The sequence below is a fragment of the Netta rufina genome, assembly GCF_964035555.1.
Source record: "Netta rufina genome assembly, chromosome: 15".
Lineage (NCBI taxonomy): Eukaryota > Metazoa > Chordata > Aves > Anseriformes > Anatidae > Netta > Netta rufina.
Window position 1 is genome coordinate 12,079,563 of NC_140138.1, and position 24,363 is coordinate 12,103,925.

A 24,363-nucleotide genomic window follows, 5' to 3' on the forward strand; every position below is an offset into this window, starting at 1 on the left:
TAGTTAAGCAAGACTTGAATAATATCGGTCATTTACTTTTATTTAAAGGCTGACCTAATGCGAATTGATAGAATTTAAACTTCAAGTCCATACTCTTTATCCAGCACAAACTGTTCCTAATTTTGCATCTTCAACATATGGAGAGGTAGTTGGGGGCTTCTCTACTTAAGTTCACGGGAAGTAAAATTTGCTTTACATTCTTTACTAATATAAAAACAAGGTCCATATGAAATAAGCATTAATGCAAAAATAAAAGGAAAACATACCAGTTTCTTCTTCTCTATAATCTGAATTAGTATTTGATGATGTACAGGTGCATTCCATATGCTCTTCTAATCTCACCAGAACTTCTTTTAATTTTGGCTTTTTTCTAATATATTCCACTTTTGCCACCTATAAAATACGATGAGGTACGTACTGAGACACATTAACATAGTTCAGGACTGAAGACAGATAACTATATACCCCTATTTTTGAATGAAGCCAAACCCATACAAAATGTCAGCATACTAATCATTTTTTATCTTAATTGTGCATCATGTAACCATTTATTGCACTATTTGTTTACTCAAGTTCAGCACTTTGAAACAATTTTCTTTTCCCCCAAGAGATAAAACAATTTCCCATTCATTTTGTTTTGAAGTTTTAAGCAACTCACTTTTCATGTATACCACAATAAACTTAAGTAGGGATTTCAATCAGTGTTTGTTCTTGTGGACTGCTACTTTTACCATGCTTTTCTGTACATGTTGACCACTGTTCTTATGCTGAAGGCTAACAGTGAAGACATTAGGTTGGTTTGTAACACATTTTATAATTCACAAACTGTTGCCTTCAAAGCCCTCTGAACGTAAAGCACCCAACTCTTCAGAGAACCAGCATCCAAGTATCAGCTTAGAAAGCAGTAATCTCAGTCCTACTCACTTCTTGCAGGGACTGGGACTTGCTTACAAGAGCGCCCATGCACTGTTGTTAGGTCCAAGGGAACTGCCACTTGCAAACTGGATCCAGCCTTTGGCTTTATTGTGGATGGCTAGCAGGTACACTATTCCTCTCCGTTCCATCCAACAGCTTCCAACTGCATTGCTCCACTTTGGGCCAAAGCACTGGCATCCTTAAGAGAAAAGTCTGGAGGGCAAGGTAAGGTTGAAGGAAGGAGCATGCTGGAGAAGCTCTGCCTACATGGAAGTCTCCCATGTGAAGGAAACCAATGCAGAAAAAAAGGACGTTGGGGTTGGGGGGACACTGAACATGAGGAAACCTGACCAGCTCGGTGCCAGCAAGCAGGAGAGGAGGCACAGCACAGGAGGCAGGAACACTGCTGGGCTGGGACGCTAAGATGGGTTGTGGGGTGCTGGGCACAGAGTTGTGCTAAGTGTCACAGGCATGATGGTCATGTCCATGCAACAGGACATACAGCATAGTGTGAGAAAAGAGAGTGTTAGACAGCGTGTAAGGGGTCAGTGTTGAGTTTACAATTGTGTCGAACACTGCATGAGTGGGTGCTAATCATTTGCTTGAAATGGAAAGCACTGAAATGAAATCATGTCTTCTCAGTCCTACTAATGATTTATCTACCATTTGACAAAAGAGGACTGCACTATGTCTGTCCCAGAAAACAAGAAGACTACATAACACAGGTATGCATTATAAATGAGATAGATGAGGGAGCAGAAGAACAAGAGAGGATGGTTGCCTATAAAGAAGTTAAATGACAGAGCCAAAAAGTCCAGCCCAAGCAAAACCTCCAGCTACTACCAAATAAAGCATTCACAATTACAGACTCTCCTGGTAATACTTTACTTGTGTGTTTGGTGGGGTTTTAATGCTCCAAATCAACCTTCACACTGCAAAAACCATTCCCTGGCCCTCCTAAAAATGGAACAACACTCTCACAAAACGAGAGTGGTGGCTGGAAAAAACATCACAATCCCAGTTCCCAGAAACACTCTTCTGGTTCTGTGGACAAAAAACTACCAGGGACCTGTGAATGACAGTAACAGAAGCTAGAGCAAAACCCTGGCCTTATTAAAGTCAATGGGAGATCTGCCATTGCTTGCACGGAGCCAGGATTTCAAATCCACATTTTAGTCACCACCTCTTCTGTCAACAGGATCTGGAGACTATTTTCATTTATCCAGAAAACTAAAGTTGCAGAAAGACAGATGCAGTAACTAAAATGTCCACAGTAAAAGGTATCTTCCAAAACTGTCAGATCTCCATATAAACAGATTAAGAGCTGGCCGTGACATACAAGAATGCTTTTGCTTGAAGATTAACTATGGGTTGAAGCAGCATGTTTCAAAATCTCCTATCAGAACTCAACTCCATCAAGCCTTTGAACGCAAAGATTTGAAAATGTATGGTAAGACTGACTCATCTGGCATCAAAGGATGACTAATCCTTAAAATTTACAAAAACAAACAGTAATTAAGACACCTCTATCACCAGAGACGAAGAAAGAGACCCAGCAATCATGAAACACTTTTCAGATCTGCCATGCTTATTACAGCTGTTGGAATAAACCAGGCTTATTGAAAATTACATGCAACAAAAATAAACTGTAATCAAGCTTTACAAAGTCTGTCCCTGTTTTGCTTTGTTGTCCAAACTGAAATATGTATGTAGTTCCTATGGCTATTTGGTATTAAACAACAGTAAAAAAATAATAAAAATTAAAATTAAAAAAAAAAAAGATGATGCCATGAAGAAAAGGATCATAATGAATTTAAGAAGCAGTTTAAAGGTCTTTTTTTTTTTTTTTTTTTTTTACTGTGCTGTAGTTAATATACAATCCAGCATACATCTCACTCTCTTGTTTCATGCTACAGAAGTTAAAGGAATGACGTTTTTCAGTATGTTGTAAACATTCAAACTGAAGCAGCACACAATAGAGTTAAATCGCTGTGCTTGTGTCATCTCCTAGCACCTGCTGCCAAACAGGATCTGTAATTAATGCTAATCTAAAACGATAAAGGTTGCAGGTCAGATTTTCAGTGGCTATAAACAGGGATGGCTATGCTAATAGCGTGGGATTTGGCCTTCTGTTAGCATCTTTTTTCTTCTTTGCATTTTTGTTCCTGGTGTTTATCTTGTGCAGTTACTATCATGAGTATTATTACCAAACTCTTTGAGATGGCCAGAAAAATATGTGGTCTCATGGAACATCATGGGAACACATAGCGCTCCTTCGTGAGAGACAATATCTGGAAGTAGCAGCAGGTGGAAAGCAACACTGTAAGAAAAAGCATACAGAACACCTCTAGCACAAAGCCAGAATTTATCAAGGGCAGGAACTTACAAGATGAGTCTCAATACAGAAAATTCCTTGTAACACAGTAAGCAGTGAAACTCATGTGGCTGACAGATAAATAAATGATGGGAAATAAAACCAAAACAATGGCTGAATGAGGATGATTCTTGGGATTAGTTATTTCTCCCATATTAAAGTAGGTGTGTTCTGACAAGATGGGGGGAAAACCTACCCTCACCTCACAACTGTAATCTTTACAGCCCTCAGGTCTGCGAGCAAGACGCAGGTCTACAGAGCACAAAGGCACCAGAAGGACTGAGCAGGGATCCTGGCAAGTCACTGTGCATTTTGTGGGACCAGAGCCGCCGCTCCAAGGACAGCAAGATGGGCACAGTGCCTTCCAGGAGACACTGTGCCAGCTGTGTGCGCCTCCCCAGCACAGGAGGGATGGGAAGCAGCAGGGAGGCGATCTGCCTCAGAGCCTGGCTGCCACCCATGCTAAAAACCCAATTAAAGACATTCACAGGGCACTCCTCCAGCAAAATCCTTAAGAGAAGTCCTGTGCACAGTTACGTAGGGTGGGGTTGGGACAGCTTTCCATGCACGGAGCCAGGGATGCAAGGTGCTGTCCCTGCTGCTGGGATAAGAAAAGGCCCTGGCAGTGCCTGAGGCAGGGGCAGCCCTGTCACAGCAGCGGGCGTGCTCAGAAATGCAGTCCCAATGGTGCAAGAGGCAGAGGCCACCACAGGCCATGCTGGGAAGGCCTCCAGAGGGCAGTGAGGGGGAAGCCACTTCCTATGGTGCGGTGGCCATGCTTCAGCCAGGGCACACAGCCTCGGGCCCGGGGGCAGAGCCTGGGGGTCCTGCAGCAGCCCCACTGCCCCCTCAGCAGGGTACAGTCATGGCAGGTCTCCATGCCCTAGCACCCTAGGACAGAGCAGCCAGGCCTTGCCTTCTGGCAAATGACTTGGATAGCAGAGCTCTCGTCATGCTCTGAGGGCACCTCTCCGGTTTTCAGTCTTCATCTCACCTGGAACAGGGTTTCCCTTGTTTTTCCCATTCCCAAATTGACCTTTGATACCTGTCAGCTGGACCTGCCTGCCGGTCCGTTTGTGTGCTGGCAGTAATCTTCATTTAGGTCACAGCTAAATCAAAGTGCTGCTTATCCTACTGATAGAAAGAGTCACTGAGGAAAAATGTTCTTAAACCTGCACACAGCCATTTTACCTACATACATAGTTCACTCTACAAGACCTTCTTAACCTTTCCAGGTGTTGGGCAGCTCTGCTGAACAGCTCACACTGACTTGCAGGGATTTTGTCCGTCTCTTGAAAACCTCTCTACTTCCAAACATCAACAGAGGAGCAGAGCAGTTCCTGTGTTCCCTCCCTTCTGGCTCCTTTTCTCTTGGTCTTTCTCTCATATTAATTTACTGTAGGAACTAGGTTAAATTCTCCCAAATCAGCTCAACACTGAATATTCAGAAATGGCAAAAAAAAGCACGTATGGCTATGGCCCAAGGCCAAGCAGAAGGCAGAGCTGAGGTGATTTAGCTCATTTCTTAGTTTGGAAACAAGCCTTGCTGCAATCAACACTAATACTCAGCTTCACTATTCAATATTAGGAGTATAGGCAGGATTTGCTTTGTAATATTAACTGTTTTCTGCTGCCCTGACCAAAAACGTGAAGAACATCATGCTGAACATTATAAAAAAATCTCCTGGGAAGACTCAGTTCAGAACCCCACAAATAAATTAAGGTCTAGTACTTGGTAAATACTTGATCTCACTGTGCAGAAGCATCAGAATCTGCAGATGTTACTGAAATGCTTTTGCAGACAGCAGAAGAAATGGATCTGTAACAGACACCAACGACCCTCCTCACCAATCCTTGTCACCGTCCCTCTATCAGAAGGACAGTAACGCAATGCCTTCCTTCCTTCCTATTGAAGTGTAACTCCCAACCAGACACTTCATTTCAATCACATTTTTGCAACACTCTATGGGTACAGCTTACTGAATAGAGATTTCTTTAGGACCAGGAGGGCTGTGCTCTCCACATCTGTTACAGTGCAGGGGAAGCCTCTCTTTCACTCATCTACCCCACGAAGGGGAAACCTTAAGAGGACCAGTTTCGGGGAAGCCATGTCACCCAACGCCACTGGCTTGGAGCCTCCCTACAGCTCCAGTTCCACAAACCCATTAACAGTACACTGGGCACCTAACCAAAGCTCAGTAAAGGCAAAATGAGGACATTCCCAAACCCTGTAGCCTTTGAGTCACGTCCCCAAGAAAGGAATGTCCCATACAAGCCCCTCCAGTGCTCCTCCCACACTGCCACGGCTGTCTCTTAACCTTGACTACAGTGGCCCTCAGTGAGACAAAGAAAACACCCTTTGCTTTAGCCTGTTAGATGATGCAAACCCACTTACTGACCTTTCTGGGTGAACATTTTTCTAGTGTGAATGGGCCAGCTATGATCTCACTACCTTGTCAATGAAGAGGAAGTGGGGAAAGCCTTTTCAATGTTTAATCAAAAGAGGGCTTTTATACAGTCTGACATCAGGGGAAAATACAAGACAGCTTTCCAACCGCATTGCAGGAACAGCTGAGAAGGCTCTCCAAAACTGCTTCCCCTACCTTTCCAGAGACCCTCACTCTGGGCCAGCTACTTAATGGCATGAGCAGACATTGAGCTCTGAATGTCGGATTGGCAAAAAAGCTCATAAAATCATTAATTATATCAAAGCTACAAGAGGATCTGACTCTGGAGGGCATAAATATGGATTCTGTTCAGCGGTTTCTGGTGTGACAGTGGGGTCAGCCTACAAACCTTTACAATGAACATCCTGTTCCTGCTTGACCTCTTGTCCTTTTTCTTTCCCTTCTACTTAATGACTATTTGGAGCAGTCTTGGAGTTTGGAAAAAAAAAAAGTCCTCCAAAGCTGGCTGACGTATATTGATATTGCTGGTAGCAATATATTTACACAACCACAAAAAGCAGCTGCTCAGCTGAGCCTACTTTTAGCTTGCACCCTATTAAAATGAATGCAAATCTAAAAGCCCTAAAACCATATCAGCAGACTGAGTGAGAGACTATGTGTGCTGAGGAAGCAGACCCAGCAATGACATCCTGCAAAGGTGCTGCCACTTGTTTTTTGAGTTTGCAACCTCAAGGCTTTTAGGGAGCCCTTGGGGACCCTGGACAACAAGGGACTGCAACAGTCAAAGATTTCTCTATTACTTGGGACAAGTTTCTTGCTTATTTGTGTGTGAAAACATTTTTCAAATGTTCAAAAAAGGAAAAGAAAAAGAAGTCCTTCTCAGATGTCTGCCTGTGTGTATGAAAAACAATGAACTGGCCCAGATGCCATTCTTTGTGTCTAAAACATACAGCGCTACATGAGTTAACAGCACCTTTCTCAACGAAATCCATTCCAAACAGAGATAAGTATGTTGAGCTGGGCCATTTTATGTTCAAGAATGTGTTTGTTTTGTTTTTTAACAAATTGTGCACTTAAAATACTCAAAGCAACATGAACTCAGAGGTTTAGCAGCATAAATGGTAAATGTAAGTCTAATCTCCTACATGCTGATGTAAATCAACATTACTTGTTTAAACACTGATAAAAATTAGAACACAGTGAAGCCTAATGAACACAAGAAATATTTCACGTAGTATTTACTGGAAAATTGCAACAGGGATTTTGTCTAATGAGTAAATACAGCATGAAGCTGTTGAGTCTTCTATCCCTGGGGTAAGATAATTTGAAACACATTTTTTCAGATCAAAAGTGTTATGTTGTCAAATATAAAAGCCCAATTTAGCCTGCATAATATTTAATTAAGAAAACAGCATTCCATACTGTGATTTATTTATTTTTTTAAGTCCAATGCCCCCTGAGTCATTTTATCTTCTTAACTTTAAGATTTGTACCATGCGAGATCATGGGAAAGACACAATCAACTTTATTTTAATTACAAAAAGAGAAAAACCTAAAGGGAATCCTGTGAAAATCAAATCCAAACCCAAGATTTTCCAATGATGATGTCATTTGAAAAGGCCCTCTGCTCATTTAAAATAGAGAGGAGCACTGTATCTGACCCTCTTGCTAAGAGGATGGATAATAAAGACTCAGGTCATGCAGAACAGCCACAATACCTGAAGTTTCTAGAATTAGGCGGAGCCTCTTGGGGCTCTGCAGCCACGATCTGCTCACCTTGACGCTTCTGTGATGTATCCGTGAGGGCTGGCATTTCACACTGCTGGTATTGCAGCAGCCAGTGCAACGTTTCACTTCCACGCAAGGTGGCCATATCAGGAAGTTGGCCGAGGTGGGATCAATCTGACTCCGAGGTATCTCGTATATAACCGTCCGTGTTTTGCAGACAGCTGGGATGGCCTCCTCTGCGAACAGAAGAAATTCACACTTCCAGGTGAACAGCTGCTCTCACCTCAGAGTGCCCAGATACTTTACGCTGCTGATTTAGCAGTGGCATCCTTAGCCAGGGCTGAGACAGCGCTCTCAGTTCGCACCACTTCCTGACAAGCCGGTGCCGAGTACTTTGCGAGTGGTTTGCCTACCACTACGCTGTGGGTGCTTCCTTACAGAAAGTCTGGACTCACTGCCAAAAACCCAGCCCTAAAATGCAGGATGACAATGGCCTGGCTCCCAACATAGCTCGGAGCACATACCACTAGATAAGGCAAGCCTGGCTCTTTAGAAGTGACAGCAAGCCAGAGGCTACTCCCGATTAGATGATCCTCCAATACAGCCTCATAATGACTGCTTAACAGCAGCTGTTATTTTACAGTATTGGGGCAATCATTGCACGCATATATTATCACACAAACATGCAATACCTGGCAAATGCCACAGCAGAAGTTGCACTGAGGATATTTTTATCACACCCAAATTGGCTGAGCTGGGAAACAACCTGCGCCAGCTTGAAACTTCTGAGTCCTGGGTTTCCACTTACACACTCTTAACATCCTCATATCAGGGAGTCTGGTCCATCTGCCATCCCCAAGAGCAGCAGCTTTTTTTTTTTTTTTTTTTTTCCTAAATTGATGTTATCAAGTCTTTGTACCTGCTGGGTTTTACTTGATTTGTTATTCTTTTGAATGAGGCAAAATGACAAGAGTAGCATGACTGAAGAACCTGCAGTGTAATTTTCAGCTAAACAAATTTGCTGCTGGTCTCAGGTAAGCTGAGCTTGTAGATGGCAGTTTCAGCCACATAAGCATCAAAACATGTAGCTCTGTGCCACAGCAATGCATGATTGCTGCCATGAAAACTCCAAACTAGGCATCGTTTTCAACCTAGGACTGCCTGAGAAGTCAAGCTGGTAATTTAAGCCAGTCCAGAAAATAATAGCAATCGCAGAGACTGCTTGCTTGGAGCTAAGTTCTCTGAAGACAGCTTGGATTTTTTTGCCTTTCAGTGGAAGCAGTGATAGCTTTGGGTCATATGGGGCAGGGAATTGGAATGCTGCCTGCGCTTCTTCAGTTACTCCTGAAGCACAAGAAATTCAGGCCTGGTCTGCACCTGTAACATGAAAATCTAGGCTTGGTTTTCAAAGAGGTACATTCTGGTCATCTAAATAGACTGAAAATTATTCTCAATTCCCAGTGCCATGAACTCAAGAAAATTAAAGGATCCAATAATGCAAGATAGTTGGCAACTCCTACAAGTTATTGAGCATATCCAGTTCCCACTGACTTTTATGGGGATGCATTCAACACCTTGCAGAGCAGGGTGCCAAGTGTAGCAGACTGTTTCAGAACCGCTGTTCTCTAGAGGCATTCAATGTGACACGCGCGCTTGCCAATTCACACTGCAAATCCATGTTGACAGCATGCTGTGCTATCTACTGCGTACAACCAGAGCTTAAAGTTAGAATATATTGACTCGGAATAACCCATAATAAATAAGAACATGGATATTTTCTGCCTTTGACTAGAATGGTAAAACAGTCAGATCTAATCAGATGAACAAGCTTTGCTTATACACATGGTCTAATATTCCTCAGCATCTCTTTAATTTGGGATTTGGGCTTTCTTGGATCACCATCATTAGTATTTAAATAGAAAAAAATCCCCTGTAAACATGCCTGGTGCCCTACACAATGATGGAAATCAATGCCCTAGCATTTCCATCAATGGCTTTTAATTTTGGGGATAAACTGTTTTTTTCTTTTGAATAAAGAGTCAAGCTGTTTCCTTTTGTGGAGCTTCTGTACTGAAACCTCTACCAACTGTTGATGTTTTTTAAAGCACACTGCTGTAGTTGTTCCCCACACTATGAATTATACATTGAATATCGCAGCATTTTCTAACCAAGGTCTAGCTTTCTAACATGCTGCAACAAGAAAGTGAATGTAAAGAATTCGTGCTTGTCTGTCTCCTATGGACATCCTCCAGAAGACAGCTTCTCAGGCAACAGCTCGTTTTGTGCAGAAAGAAAGACAGAAGCTAGAAATGGCCTTTTTTTCCTTTGTGTGTGTCACATTTTTCCAGTGAAATGTCCTGCTTGGCTGACCAAAAGCAACCCCTCTGCTTTTACTCCCTAAGTACAAATAGCTTGTGTCTTACCAATGCTTCTTTTTCTGCGAATGGGCACAGGATGATTCTCTTGCACATGTTTAGCAGAATGAACACTATAAGACCTCAAGTTTGTTTCTGAAACATCATCATATCCTGAAAGAGGAAACAAAATATTAAACTTCAGCTATTTTATTAGCCTGAATGTTGTTACAGTACTGTTACATACATATAAAACTGCTGTTCATATGCACAAGACCAAATCCTTCTGCTATTAGTCTAACATAATTCCTATCAGTGCAATTGCAAGGGTATAAGGCAGGGAAGACATAAACATGAAATGTCGTGTACAAGCATGCACAATATAATTCTAATATCCATTTTACTGGAAGCCCCCAGAAACAGTGCATAGTCTGTGACACAGAACCGTATCTAAAGTAAAACAGTTGCATTTTTATGTGAAAAGTATGTAAAGCTTTTCTTACTGGAAAGGTGTAGAAATAAGAACAATAATATTTCATAGGAAATATTTATTTTGAGAAGTTTTTTGAAGTTCTGGCATGAGGCTACAGTAGAAAATATGGTATTACACACCCAGCAGCAACAATGCTGCCTCTGTAATTTTTCTCTTGCTTGGTTTTCAGGACAGAATCAAAAGCAAAAAGTAACTAGCATGGGTTTCCTTTTAGTCTCTCTGTTGCAGAACAAATCCCCTGTGAAGTATCCTAACCTTTGGAGGGGCATCTGAAGCTACTGCAAACTCTGGGACTGCATCCAGGCTTGTCTTGTTCCCTAAATAAGCCTACCACATGGGTTAAAGGGCCATGAGAAAAAGCAAAGATGGAAAACTTGGCATTTCATTTATCATAAAAAAAAATAATAATAATAAAATAACTGCTCCAACTATTTGGTTTTGTTAAGTGAAGCAGTCCAGGTCATGTCCCATGCAGTGGGGTTCTGAAAACGGCAAGCACAATCTGCAAACAAGGGATCAGGAAGATGTAAGCAGACTGAGGACTGCATGCAGATTCCAGTACAGCAAAACTAAGACTTTTAGCACTCTGCTGCTTGGAGTGCCCTCTATAATGTCACTGGAGAGTTTCAAGGTTTCACTGCTGGTTCCAAAGAAAACTGTGATGTACACCAAAAAAATGTAAATGGTTATTACAGCGTACTCAATTACCCTCTCTACATGCTACCAACAGCCTACACTCCTCTGTCTTCTGCACTGTCATGCTCCCTGCTTCTCGTTCTCTTTGCATGCACAGTCGACTGTGACTCTGTAACTTGCTTTATTCTTTACTTTATTAGAAACACACATCGTAAAGGGCACACTCTGCAAATAAACCAGCTCCTTTCCTCTTCCCTCCAAGAAATCCTGCCCTAAACAGCATGCAACTTGTGAAATCACCTGCAGAGCCTGGTAAAACAAGAAGACAGTGACATCTTCAGCACCTTGAAAAGAGCTCTGTGCCTCAAGGTGTATTTTCACTCTTTGGAAAATACTGTCATAGTTAGCTAAAACAAGATGAAACAGGAGATCCAAGACATAGCGCCAGGAGCACCCATTGGTCCTGTTTTCCTCATCAGCAGACCAGATCCTTGTCTGAAGTAAGTCATTGTGAAATCCAGTTTCAATCTACCCAAATAAGTAGGCTCCTTCTTCCTACATTGAGTGCTTGCTTCTCATTGATTTTGATGGGAAAGTTTGGAACCTAACAGATTAGCTGACTGTAAGCCTTATTTGCAGTCCCAGTCCTGTAACGTAGCACAGCAATGACTAATGTATTTTATTTCTGCTTTTATTGTACCCCATACTCCACAAAACTCATCTGTGGGGTAAATAAAAAGGCTTGCCAGAGATCCCACAGGAAGTTTGCAACTGAGCGGGGGAGCGGAGCCAGGTCTCCTGCATCCCATTCCAATGGCACCGGGCCATCCACCTGACCCCAAACGGTGTTATGCAAAATGAGGATCCGTTCTGATCTTCATCCAGCCCTTTTCCGCTCCCTAACACTCAGCCACCCAACACCTTAATACTGACCTCCTTCTTGGCAAGTTCAGATAGTCACGACCTCTCCCTCACTTTGAGGCAATGAAGTGATACTCAAAAGAAAGCAGCAGGAATTTTGCTCAGTGTAAGATCCCAGCTAAGCTCTGAGCAAGAAGCATCTCTGTCTGCATGCAAACGGTGTTTAAAAAAGATTAAACACAAAACTAATGCCGTTAATCCTGAGTGCTTGGTGGGCACAGCCATCTCACTGAAAAGAGAAACTGCCAATGATGCCAGCCTGAGCCACGGGTCCTAATGCCTTATTCAACATGCTGGCATAGTTCCCTTTTAACATGACTGATTTCTTGCTGTCTTGTTTAAAGAAACTGGTAAGACTAAAGTAATAGTATGATCAGCTAACCAATATGTTTAGCCATGTGCTTATATCTAACTGCTCAACTCGGCTGCAATTAGCCATATTCTATCATTATGTTTATAAAGAAAAATGACATGTCGAGGAGCATGTGTTGCTTATAAGATGATTTCTAAGGTGAAGAAGGCCTCTGGCTCATACTGTATCTCACTGTCTCACTACATATCTTAGGCATGTATATTATTTCATAAGTTCACGTCTCGTTGTGGGGGTTAAAAAAGAGATCTACACAGCTAGCGTGGCAGACTGCAAAACACGTTCCAGTTAAACCTCGATGCATTATGCAACGCAAATTGTATTATTTCTATCGCCAAAGCATTGATGTTGTTTTGTTTTTTTTTTATATAATAAACAGAATTATGGAGCACATGGTTGGTGTCAGACAACACTATCATGCTAAGGCACTTGGTCTTCTTTGATCCCCACAGGCATTTGGAAGTAATTCCACTTCCCAATGAAGTCAAAGGGAAAATCACTGCACTTCAAGAGATCTTGAAGTCAACAGGAGTCTTACCCGAGCAGGGCTGAAAAATCAGAAAGTCAGTTTTGAAATCCACACTTGTCTCTGTATGTGTGGCTAGAAGACTTCATTTTACTTCATTAGAACAATGATGCTACAGTAATTACAAATAGCTCACTCTAGTTTGACTTTAAAGAAGCCTGATACCTAATTTACAATCTGGCAGAAGGTTTCCTCAACAAATCATGTCTTAATTTGCATCATTTTTTCCCACCACTGTACTGACTTAGGAACATGAAATTGCAGGATAAGGTGTTTCAGCTCTTAGCAAAGAAAATGGGAATTTATGGGTGCTTAGCACCAAACAAAATGAGGCTTAGAGCAGAAAGCTTAGAAACGGATGGTTCTTAGTTTAGAAATTGAACACTGCTTGTCACTAAGTGAAGATGGAGGATGCTGCATGGAGCCAGATTAATGCAGCTCTTTTTAAATGTTTTAATAATAAAAAAATGTTTTCATGGCAGCCGATCAAGAAATTTCTCTGTAATCTTTTATGTACTGACAACATATCAATGATGGGTAGAAAAACTCTTGCAATGAGCCTTGGTCAATCCATTAGTGTAGCTGAAATTGTTCTTTTTTGCCAGATTGGCATTTTTCCACTAGGTCATGGAGTATAAATCACAGAGTTCCTGTGACATCCTGCCAATATGTGATTACTCTTCTCCCAAAAAAAGCATGTGGAAAGCATCCTAAGACTACTGTTACTTTATATTTATCATTTTACATTTTCACATTGCCATCTCCTTCCCAAACAACTTTACGTGTGAGGTACAATCCCCAGTGTACGCAGCCTTAACACAAACCCTTCTAGATGTCACTTTGATGTACATCCAAAAAGTATAGGTCCAAGACTTCTAGTACCAACAGCAGCAGCTTAGGAAATTCTCATTATCTCTTTTTCCAGGAATTCAGTGCAAGGTACAATAAAGTGAAATGGTCTGTCTTGCAAATCGGTCCCAGAGCCAGAAAGCCCAAGGCAACATCAATCTGTTTGTTTGATCTTCTTTCTGGCTGATGCAAAATATGCCCTTCTGACATCCAAATGCAGAGATAGATGTCATTAAGTTTTCAACTTTGATCTATTAAAGGAAATATAAGTAGCAGCCTGCAAGATCCTGTTTTGTTTAGTTGTGTTTTTTTTTTTTTCCCCTTTACCTAGATGTGATCAACCAACTGTAAAGGAGGAGGAGTATTCCCTCTATCTGTTTCAGCGAAACACAGGACACACATGGCAGATGCCCGCCTCTCATAATGTTTAAGAGGTGCAAGGAAAGCTAACACATGGTATTGTAATGTCTTCAATTTACATGCCACACCAAAAGCCACAAAGTCAACAGAAGGTTTTCCAATAGATTGAACTCTGGGATGCAGACATCTAACACTGTTCCATGAATGCATACTGTTAATTTAGAAGTTTCTCCACCTAACAAAAAGCTGCTCTGCTAGTTCTTAATCACAGGCCGTTAAATTCACATGGCCTAAGGTGACCCTGCGGTTGATGCCCTTAAACCATGCAATGAAACACACTCAGCCCTGCGTTTCCCCACGCAGGGAGATGACTGGGGGAAAGTCTGTTCCCAGCGGGAGGCAAACATAATAGGTGATGAAATGAACTCTACCTCCCACAGGACAGATGGGAGAGGTGAAGCGCGATGAGAAAAACCACGCTGCTGAGCCAAAAGAACTTTCAGAGGCGGAATATAGGAAGTGCCCCCGTTTCGGTGATTTTGTCTGTTAGTAGTAAAACTGTACTCTGCACGCTACAGCTGCCTACTTCCTGGGATCGTGTGTGCTTTCTGTTTTAAATAGGGTCAGCCTCTGCTCTCCGTCATGCCAATGAAACCCCATTGCTGACTAAGGATCCCAGTCGCAGCAAATTAACGTAGAAACCTGTTTTCTGATATAAACGGAGCATTTTCATGTTGTCTTTACTGTGATTTCTTCTTGAATCAGACACGCGGCACTGGGCTCTGACAAATTGGCCTGGATTTTCTTTTTTCTGAAAACAATGATAAGCTCCATGTTGGGTAGTGTTTTTTCTTTAAGTAATATGCCAGATGGTCTGGGGGTGTGGTTTCTAATTTTATGAAGGGGGTTATCAGTCATCTCTGCTACAATATAGCGACCAAATCTGTCAGAATAGAAGAAAAACCTGCCCACTCTGACTTACAAAACTTACTTTCCCAATTAAAAATATATGCTTTGCATTGCAGAAAAGAAAACGAGTGTTCTTCCTTCATTTTCCACAAGATTCTGCCTTGTTACTCAAGAATATCAGACATTTTCTGCATGCATGCCTGATCCTGCAAGATCTTCCCTTACAAGATCATTCTTAATTCTCAAGTCCACCCACTGAGTTTAAACAGGGCTACTCGCATGCAGAAGGACTGGCAACACCATGCACTAAAATGAAGGAGAAAATAATTAGTGGAGTGTTTTTATTCTGATCCCCGGGTTAAATCAGTATATGCTATTCAACAGAAATACATCTGCTGTACAAGCCCTCACTGAAGTAACCCTTCCCTAAATGCAATTGCAGCCCTAAGGAAATATGTTTCAGAAGTATCATCTTATCAGTGACAAGTAGAAAACGTTTGATTTGCTGATCCAAACTAATATTAAATATAGTAAACAGGCCTGATCCTGTTTACTGAAGAAAACATGGAAATTTCAACGTTCGATTAGTCACTCTGATAAACCCTTAGTAAGAATTACTCATGACAGTAAAGACTGCAGGACTGTGCCCAGAAAACATAAATGTAGATAGCAAAGAGTGAGTGGTTACTGTCTGTGAAGATCCAATCCTGCCTGCACAGCTCAGGATGAGGCTTAGCAAGCATGGAAACTGAGCACTCACACAAGCAAGAACAGGGTGAAAGGCTGAATATTTTATTTTTAAATATTGTTTTGAGTTCATGTCTTCAGGCATTACTGTTTCATGTTGAAATAGTAAAATATGTATGTCTTGTTTCTCTAATGGTTTCTAAACTGACAAATTGCACAGAAACTGCGAAATGAAATGGTAAACTTGCGGCTGACCTCTTCAATTTTTGGTCATGCATCCTCTGATGATATTTGCCACAACATAAACAATTATTTTCTGAAATAAATTTCCTCCGCTACCTCCACTAATTTATTTAGCTACAGCCGTTGCTTCACTTGTCTGCCTGATTCTCTTGCAATGGAGCCATGTGAACTTTTGCTCTCCTTGCAAGTGGTATTTAAAAATGAAGCATGTGCTTGTTACACTGAAAAAAAGAATGTATTCTGGTAGCTACAGTATAGTGAATCAAGTGCAGAAAAAACATGCAGTATTTTAAAATCCTAGTCTTCAGATCCAGCCCTTCTGCAACAACAGCCAAGCCTTCCACTGAGTTCACTGGGAAAAAGATTTTAGCAGTAGTGCACTTGTCTGGTCCAAAACAGTCTTCTGTGGGGAAATATGTATTGCATACCCCTTCCCTGTTGTGAAAGCTTCTTTAATTGCAGTGATGATGAAGCACTGCTCTCCAAAAATATTAAACCAATGCCAACAGATCTGGTAATTAGTAATTGGCCTCTATGGTAAAGTATTGTGCAAGAAAGAAATATTCCCACTTTCAGTGTAATAAGAAACTGTTTGCTCCCTAATCACATGAAAATTGAAAGCCATGTTTGTAAAACATCTTCCTAGTGCCTTTCTGCTCATTAATACAGAATTATACTAAAAGCAGTGGGTTAAACTCTAGAAGGATCCTGCAATGCTGAATGAAGGTGGTTGAACCTGGCACTGACTTTACAAAAACACACAGCATATGGTTTAAAAGGAGATGGCCTAGTACCAATGCAAGCAAGAACTCATTCATTTTTCTCCATGTTTGTTCTTCAGAAAGATGCAGGTTTCCCTTGGGCACATCAAAGGTGCCGGGTTTATCCTCTCTCAACTAAAGCAAGAAATCGCCAGGAACAAAGTGCATCAAGTGAAACCAAACGATAAGAAGCCGAGTAATACAGCACTTCTCGGTCTGATTTACTGCTGCAATGATCTGTTTGAACTGCACGTTCTCACTACACCCATTTGCATGCCTAATGATGCAGAAAATAACCCTGCGCTATTTTCTTTTGGAAAAAGTGTATTTGTCAGGGTTAGCTTCATACGCAGGTTCCTGTTTAAAATCAGCGCGGACGGTTTATTTTCCTTTTAATAAAGCCCAGCGCTTGAAGAGACATTACTTCATTCATAAATATTGTTTCAAATATTTTAAATACCTCTAGGACAGTAGTTTAAAGATAACAGAGCAATGCGAGAGCAACAACAAACCTTAAGGAAATTCTTCTCCGCTGAGAGACGGAGAGGTCTGAAAACACAGAGGGTCACTAGGTCCCTCTCCACCCTGAACCCCCCGAAGTTTTCATTCCCAATCTTGCCCCCTTGGCCGCCGCCTCCCTTTGAAATGAAGCTCCCCTGCCCAGGGCAGCCTGGCTCTGGAGGCCGGGTCCCCGCACGAGTCTCGTCCCCGAGGCGAGGCTGCCCGGAGCAGCGAGAGGCGTGCGGGGCGCTGCGCCGTGGCCGCCCGCGGTGCCTTCCCCCCGGGGCGGCGGCGGCCGACGGCGCGGAAGGAAGGAGGACGGGACTAATTTACCTACGGAGTCAATCTCCAGGAGGCGCTGCAAGTCGCGGATGCTGTGGATCTCGCTGTGCGCCAGCCGCTCGATCAGCTCTTGCGGGATCTCGGCCTCCTTCAAAGACAGACACACACACCGCGGGTCACCGCGCAGCCCCGCGGATCGGGCGCCGCGGGGATGGGGATGGAGGGGTCGGGGTTTTTAGGAGGGTGCGGGCTGCTTGCAGGACGCGTTTGGGCGAAGCAAGGGGGAAAAAATCATCCCCTCCCCACCTCCGCTCCGCAGGCTGCCGGAGCGCGCCCCGCCGCCCCCGCTTGCGCGCCCGCGGGGGTTGCGCGCCCCCCGCTGAACTGCGCCACGGCTCGCCACGGCTCCGGCCTGCCGGGGAACCGGGCTCCGTGCCCGCCGGGAGTACGCCGCTTTTCCCCGAGCCCCATTTCTCCAGCCGCTGGAAACCCACCCGCGCAGCCTGCTGCCGAAGTTTGCCCGAGCGGGCGTAAAGTTCACAGCGGGGCCGGGCTCCCCCCAGGCTGGGAGGGGGGTCCCGAGGGGCTCCTGCATCCCACCGGCGGCTCCCGGTGCCCGACGGCCCCGGTCCCAAAAAGTTACAGTCGTCTTCCCCCCCCCCCCCCCCGCAGCGCCCAGCACCGCGCTTGTCCCCCCGGGGGCCACCTGTAGCAAGCCCCAGCCGCGGCTCCGCGCCCCCGGGAGCAGCGATCCGATGGCAGGCCGGCCCCCCTGCCTCTGCCCCTCAGCTTTGGGCGAGCTTCAGAAGCGGGGAGCGGTGTCCCGGAGGGACCCTCACCCCACTTGTGCCCGCGGCACTAACGGTGCCCGCGGCCGGCTGCGTGCAGCGCCGTGCGCCGCGGGGGCGGCCGCTGCCGGGCGGCTCCGCGAAACCGCTCTGTTTGCAAATAACCGCAGCCCGCCTGCACCGCAGGGGAGACAGAATAGATCACATCCATGCATGCGTATATATGGATATTATTGGGGTTTTTAGGCGCAGCCGGCGGCTCCGGAGCGGAATGCACGGTCATTCCCCCTTCGCCGTTGGCATGCGGGAAATGGCAACTTGCTTTCGGCCTCAGCTACGCAGGGGCTCGAGCAGAAGCAGGGGCAGAGGCAGGAGCAAGGGCAGAAGCAGGGGCAGGGGTTGGAGCAGGGGCAGGGCGCGGAGATGCCCGCGGAGCCCCGCGGCCAGGTGCGCAGCCCGCTGCGCCCCCGTGCCCTCCTCCGACGCCGGCTCCCCCCCGAGCCCCGGCTGCGGTGGCCCCGGGGGAGCCCCGAGCACGCAGCGAACCGCTCTCACCCACCTCGCAGAAGGTGAAGGACAGGTAGCCAAAACCTATCAGCAAAACGCAAGCCCAGGTCCTCATCGCGGTCTGGTGCACTTTAGACACGGAGGGAAGGCAACGCTGATGGAGAGGAGCTGCAGGCCGGCTCCTGCCGCGCAAAAATTCAGTACCATCCCTCAGGGGAAAGGCAGCGGGGTGGCTCGGGGGTCCTCCGCATCCAGGCTTGGGGTCGGGGCTTGCCTCGGGGCGGCGGGGGTTTTAATTACGGCGCTGCCGCTGTTTGTAGGTTCCCCTCGCTACGGGAGCGTGGCCGCGCTCTCCTTGCTGCTGCTCTCGCTCGCTCCTCTTGGCTCTTAGGACTAGACCAGCCGGTACTTCTGCATATTTGCTTAGATCAGACCAAAGTGAAACCCAAGGAGTCGATCCGGAGCGCAGCCGAAACGCCCATCACCTGGCTGGGGCGGCTCGCCCCCCTGGCGGCGGGCGGCGCTGGGGCCCGCCTCCCCGGCCTCCGGCTCAGCGCCGGGACTGATGGGCTGCTCGATTTGCCGGCTTCTTGCCCCCCCCTTTCCCCTGCCGGGCTGACCTCCACCCTCTCCCCCTTTAGCAAAAAGGGAAAAAAAAAAAAAAAAAAAAAAAAGAAGGAAAAAAAAATCTTTATTGGTACGGGTGGAAACGGTTCTCTTGCTGAGAATGGTCCCGCTTCCCTCCCCGGCTTGCGGGCAGGTTAAAAATGGTAATTAATTATGAATAATTGCAGTGATAAATCGGAGCAATATTGCAAGATCTCGCGGGCTGCCTCAGTGCAGCTCCTTCCCCACTTTGTACGGGAGAAAAAAAGAGGAGGAGGGGGAAGGAAGGAAAAAAAAAATTATATATATATATATATATATATATATATGCAAGGTTTAAATCCCAAGGGGATCGGAGACGAACTGCAACTCCTGGCGGAGGGAGGATTCCCGGGCTCGCTGCGAAGCGGTGGCCTGTCTGGAGCGTGGCTGAGCGGAGGAGCAGCATATAGGGCTCCCTCCCTGCCATGCGCCTCCCCCGTCCCTCCTCCCGGTACTCCCGGCACCAAACCCACAAACAACAAGTAGTGGGGGTGCCGCCAGCTGCAGCCCCTGCGCGCACGGCGAGAGGGGCTCTGCCCACATACGGGGAAAAAAAAAAAAAAAAAAAAAAGAGGGAGAAAAAAAAAAGCCAGCGAGGGCTGGGGGGCCGGGGAGGGGAGGGGAGGAGAGGAGAGGAGAGGAGAGGGGAGCGGGGCAGCCTGCCCGCCGCCCCGGCCCTCTGCGGCACTGGGGCGGGGGAGCCGGGAGGGCTGGGAGCTGCTGCGCAACAGCCGCCCTGCAACCTTACGGGATCCACCTTGTGCCCCTGCCTTTTATATAAGGCGGAAGAGATCGCCATGATCACGGAGGGTTTGAGGGTGTTTTTTTTTTTTTCCATCGTTAATTACTCGGTTTTGGCGGTGGGGGGAGAGCTCTCCGTTTGCCGAAGGGGAGGGGCAGCGCGGCTGCGGGTTGTGTTTTTTTATTATTATTATTATTGTTCTGATTTTTTACGCAGCTATTGCAGCGCACCTACCGTCGCAAAGGAAAGAGCCCCCCTCCTCCCCAAAATAAAAAATAATAAAAAAAATAATACTAATAAAAGCAGCGGGCGCCCTCCGCCCTGCGGCACCCGGCTGCGGCATGCGCGGGTGCGGGGCTCCCCTCCGCGGCCGCGGAGCCGCTGCACCCCGGGGCTCCGCCGCATCCGGCCCCGGAGCCCCCCCCCGTCCCTGCAGCCCACGGCGGCCGGAGCCGGGCGGTGGCAGGTGGGGCTCCTCCCGCATCCTTCCCTCCCTCCCTCCCCGCCGCCCCGGCGAGCAAATGCCCCCTTTTCCCCGGCGCGGATTGGCACAAGGTGCCTGCTGTACCCTGACATCTCCCTGAACTCATTGTGATTTAAATACCAGCCCTTTCTCATCTAAACAAAGCATCTTAATAGCAGATGCAAAGAATTCAGCTCATCTGAAAATCCAATAGCATTTAAGTGGATTAACTGCAATAACACAACTGAGGAGTGATACTATCCTTCATGGAAGACAATAGACTGTAAATGCACAGCCAGGGAGACTTATCCTTTCATCTCTGAATTTCCTTCAGCATTTCAAAAGCGAATGCTTTCTAGAAGCCCTGAAGGGGTTTGCACGCTACTGGCTTGGACATGCTTCTAGGAAACAACCTGTGCTTTAATGGGCACTTTGCAATTGCATAGAAGTTCCCACCAAAACAGAAGTGGCCTTTCAAGTACGTTTAATTCTCTCTCATGATGTCATGTAGACTTACAGGGTGGTCTCCAGGACCACAAGGGGGGGAAGAAAAAGGTGGGGGTTGAAAAGAGAGAAAAGGAAAAGAGATGTAAAAGATTTGGAAGCACTTTAAAAAGGGGATTTTTTTTTTTTTTAAAGGAAAATGCTGAGCCAGTGTGCAGCCATTCTCAACTGCCTCCTGATAAATAACGAGAGATGATCCCAGTGCCACACTGCAGCAGACCCATCCGGGCAGCCGGAGGCAGATGGGGCAGGTCACTCTGGTTGTTGCCATCACTTTCTTATGTGATGGCACTTTAGTATATCACAGATGTAAAAGGTGATGACTTTAGCTAAAAAAAAAAGTCTCATCTGCACTTATCATTAGCTTGGGTAAAAGAAAAAACTCTTATGGTCTGTGTTGTCATAGTAATAAAAATAATAATTACCAAACAGTGAAATAGATTCTGACAATACTGGTCTCACTAAGCATTTTCTTCTTTCCTTCCTCCTTTTGCTGGCTGGTGTGTCTGGGATCACAAGTGCTGGGTATTTTGTAGGTATTTTGTATATTTGTAGCTTTTCCAAGTGGCAACTCTCTGTTAAAGCCAATGTAGAGATAGCTCCTACTTTATCTAGTGTTAAAAAAATCTATGCAGTTTTGATTTTTCTTGCATTCCCCTCATTTTATGAGAAACACTGCATCAGCATCTTTTTTAAATCTGTCATTGTGGAGCTCAGATAAGCATCTCTCCTCTGGGTCGAGTTACACTTGGAGTAGCTTTTAACATTAGGCTGTTTATATGGATCATTGCAAATATTTGATAATAACGCAAAATATGTAAGATCCCCAAAGAGACCAAAGACCGGGAAACACAAATAAAATTCACACGGAATCTGCACACAACTTTGTGCTTGGGTTGTCTGCCTGGTTATGAAACACATCTTCTCCTTGCCTTTTGTTGGATATAAAAATGCATTCATGCCAAGCAAGTTGGAAGAGTCCTCACAAGCGTGCAAAGCTATGTAAAAAGCATCATACTCTCTACTTCTCTACTTCTGCATGGCAATTTCCTACAGTCTACAAGTCTATTAAACATGTGTGCACCTAACATGAAATTTCTTCTTTTATGTAATACCTATAACCACACATGTGGGGAGAGTGACAGGGTGGTATTTATAGGCTGAAAAGAAAATCAGCACAAAGAACAGAGCATCATAAAATCAGGTTTTGCACTTTTTTATTTATCTGAAAGCAGCAAGCAAGATATTGCTTGTCTAATTTGAAGCACATACTGCTAGAAGCCCCTCAAATGTCAGGAATTATAATAGAATTACGCTATGACAGAGTGTTGAGAGGGAGGATTTCCAGGGTTTGCACAGCACTTGGCTTGGGGGAAGGGATGCAGGCGCTCCTTGACACAAAATGAAACTACTTCATTTGGTCCCCGTGTTTTCTGCAAGTGGCGACACATAAAGCTGGGCTGCCCCAAATCAGGCTTCCAGCACCAGTCACAAAGCTCATTTCAATCCATGCAGGCTCAGTTGTTAGAAACACGGCTAGCTCAGGCCACGTGGCGGGACCAACTCATGTTTCAGAGGAGCGTGCCGGGGCCGCGATGCACGCGAGAGCATGGGCAGCCAGGGCACAGTGCCGCGGCAGCGAGGCGGGTGCCGCTGTTTCAAAGGTTGGGCTGAAATATTGGCACTCGCTTGCCAGAGGAGTAGCGTCGTTGCAATCACCTCCCTGTTGAAGCAGTCTTGGGAAAGCCATCTGATTCTTTCCCAGAGTTGATTTCAGTGGGGATTTTTTCCTCGTTGATAATCACGTTGAAATGATGAGAGTGAGGTTGGGTAAGGGTTGGGATTTTCTGGAGGGGTGACCTGCTTTTATTGTAGGGGCTGTTTGGGGCTCAGTGCATTCTGTGGGATGTGTCCTGCCATGGCAACTGAAGATGGACCCAGAGCCAAGAGCATCCTGGCTATGGAAAGGGACCATAAGGAATGCTGTCAGCAATTCAGACCCACACTGCTCAGCATCACTGCCACACAACATAATACTAAGGATAGAAGTTCATACCAGAAGTTCAATCCAGAAGCTCACTCACTTTGGGTGGTTTCTTTCTAGTTTTGGCCATTTCTTCGGCCTGTATTTTCAGAGGGGCACATGCCAATGGTGCAGGTTTTCTCCCCTCTGTTCAGTTGTTACCTGCCTTTGGAAACAGGCATGAAGTTGACCCAGGTGCAAGTGAAGTACAGGCAATGGGTTGCAAATGCAGAGATAGCAAACCAGCCTCTTTCCTGAAACTTGGCCTATGAACAGCAACAAGGAAAGCTGCAAGGGGAACAAGAAAGACAGTATTCCAGCTGATACACCTACAAATATTGTTTCCTCCTTTTCCAGCTCTTCCTTTTGGATCCTTGCACTGGCTCCATCCCTCTGGCCAGGCTTTGTTTTCTTTGAAAAGTTTTTGGTGCAGCTTTCCAGATGCTTTCATGGTTGATAATTTTCTTAAATAGTCATAAGATGCAAATCTGCTGCAGGGTTTCAGCTAACCAGAGTGATCAGGAGGAGCTCAGAGCTGTGTTACCATATCCCTGCCAGCAAACACAGAGGGTAGCCATGGCCAGTGCCACCTGTGCGCCTCAGCGCTTGAAGCCACAATATTTCTGGAGAGGGTTTGCTGCCCTGTGCATGGGGCAGCATCCCTTTAGGGCTGCCAAACACTTCCCAGAACTGCCCCTTTAACTTCAGCAGGGGTTAGTCTCTGTAGAAATGCCTTGGCTTAATAGCAGAGGCAGTTAGTAGCTCTCTGTTTAATGTGTTCTTCCCCCTGCCCAGCTTCTCCTTACCGAGGAGGTTGAGCAGCACAGCCGAAAGCGAGGGGCTGCCTGACCTTCCCTGCCGCAGGAGCCATGCTGAGTGACACGCAGTTCACCTTCAGGGCTGGAGCACGAACGGGCAGCCCTGCCAGCCTGGTAGCAAGATACCATGTTTAGGCATTAAACTAGGGCACTTGCATACCAGCACGGCCCGCTATTTTAGTGGGTAGATGAAGTTGCTCCCTGCTCTCCACCCCTATGGGACAGCAGAATTGCTGCAAGTCGGGGATATCTTCTGCCTGGTGGATAAAGCTATTAAAAATGGGCTGTGTTTTGTCAGTAATGCTTAGTTCATCCAGCTGAATAACTGTGAAAGTACCAGCACAGCTTAAGGTATACCGTGCTGATACGCATTGTAAATGAAAGTAACATGCTGTGGGCTCGGTCTCTAGGGTCCTGTGCGTGACGTACTCATTTATCCTCAGCAATGTGGGTGTAAAACCCTTCTCCTCTGACTCAAATCAAAGCCAGTCACAGAGATTCTGTGGAGACCATCCAGGATGTAACTCAGCCATGCTAAGTACCATAAAATTGT

At 45.5% G+C, this 24,363-nt stretch overlaps 1 protein-coding gene across 3 annotated transcripts in view; it reads right to left on the reverse strand.

Annotated features, from left to right (window-relative positions):
* The window catches only part of PDGFA (platelet derived growth factor subunit A), a 33,021-nt gene extending 13,856 nt beyond the window's left edge, over window positions 1-19,165 (reverse strand). For all 3 annotated transcript variants that reach the window (XM_084295852.1, XM_084295851.1, XM_084295853.1), the window contains exons 1-5: window positions 18,665-19,165; window positions 17,369-17,465; window positions 9,849-9,953; window positions 7,474-7,661; window positions 267-393 (exon numbers count right to left, since the gene is read on the reverse strand). In XM_084295852.1, the coding sequence (XP_084151978.1) occupies window positions 267-393; window positions 7,474-7,661; window positions 9,849-9,953; window positions 17,369-17,465; window positions 18,665-18,727 (580 nt within the window). In that variant the 5' untranslated portion in view covers window positions 18,728-19,165. The remainder of the gene's footprint in view (window positions 1-266; window positions 394-7,473; window positions 7,662-9,848; window positions 9,954-17,368; window positions 17,466-18,664) is intronic.
* Between the last annotated feature and the right edge of the window lie 5,198 nt (window positions 19,166-24,363).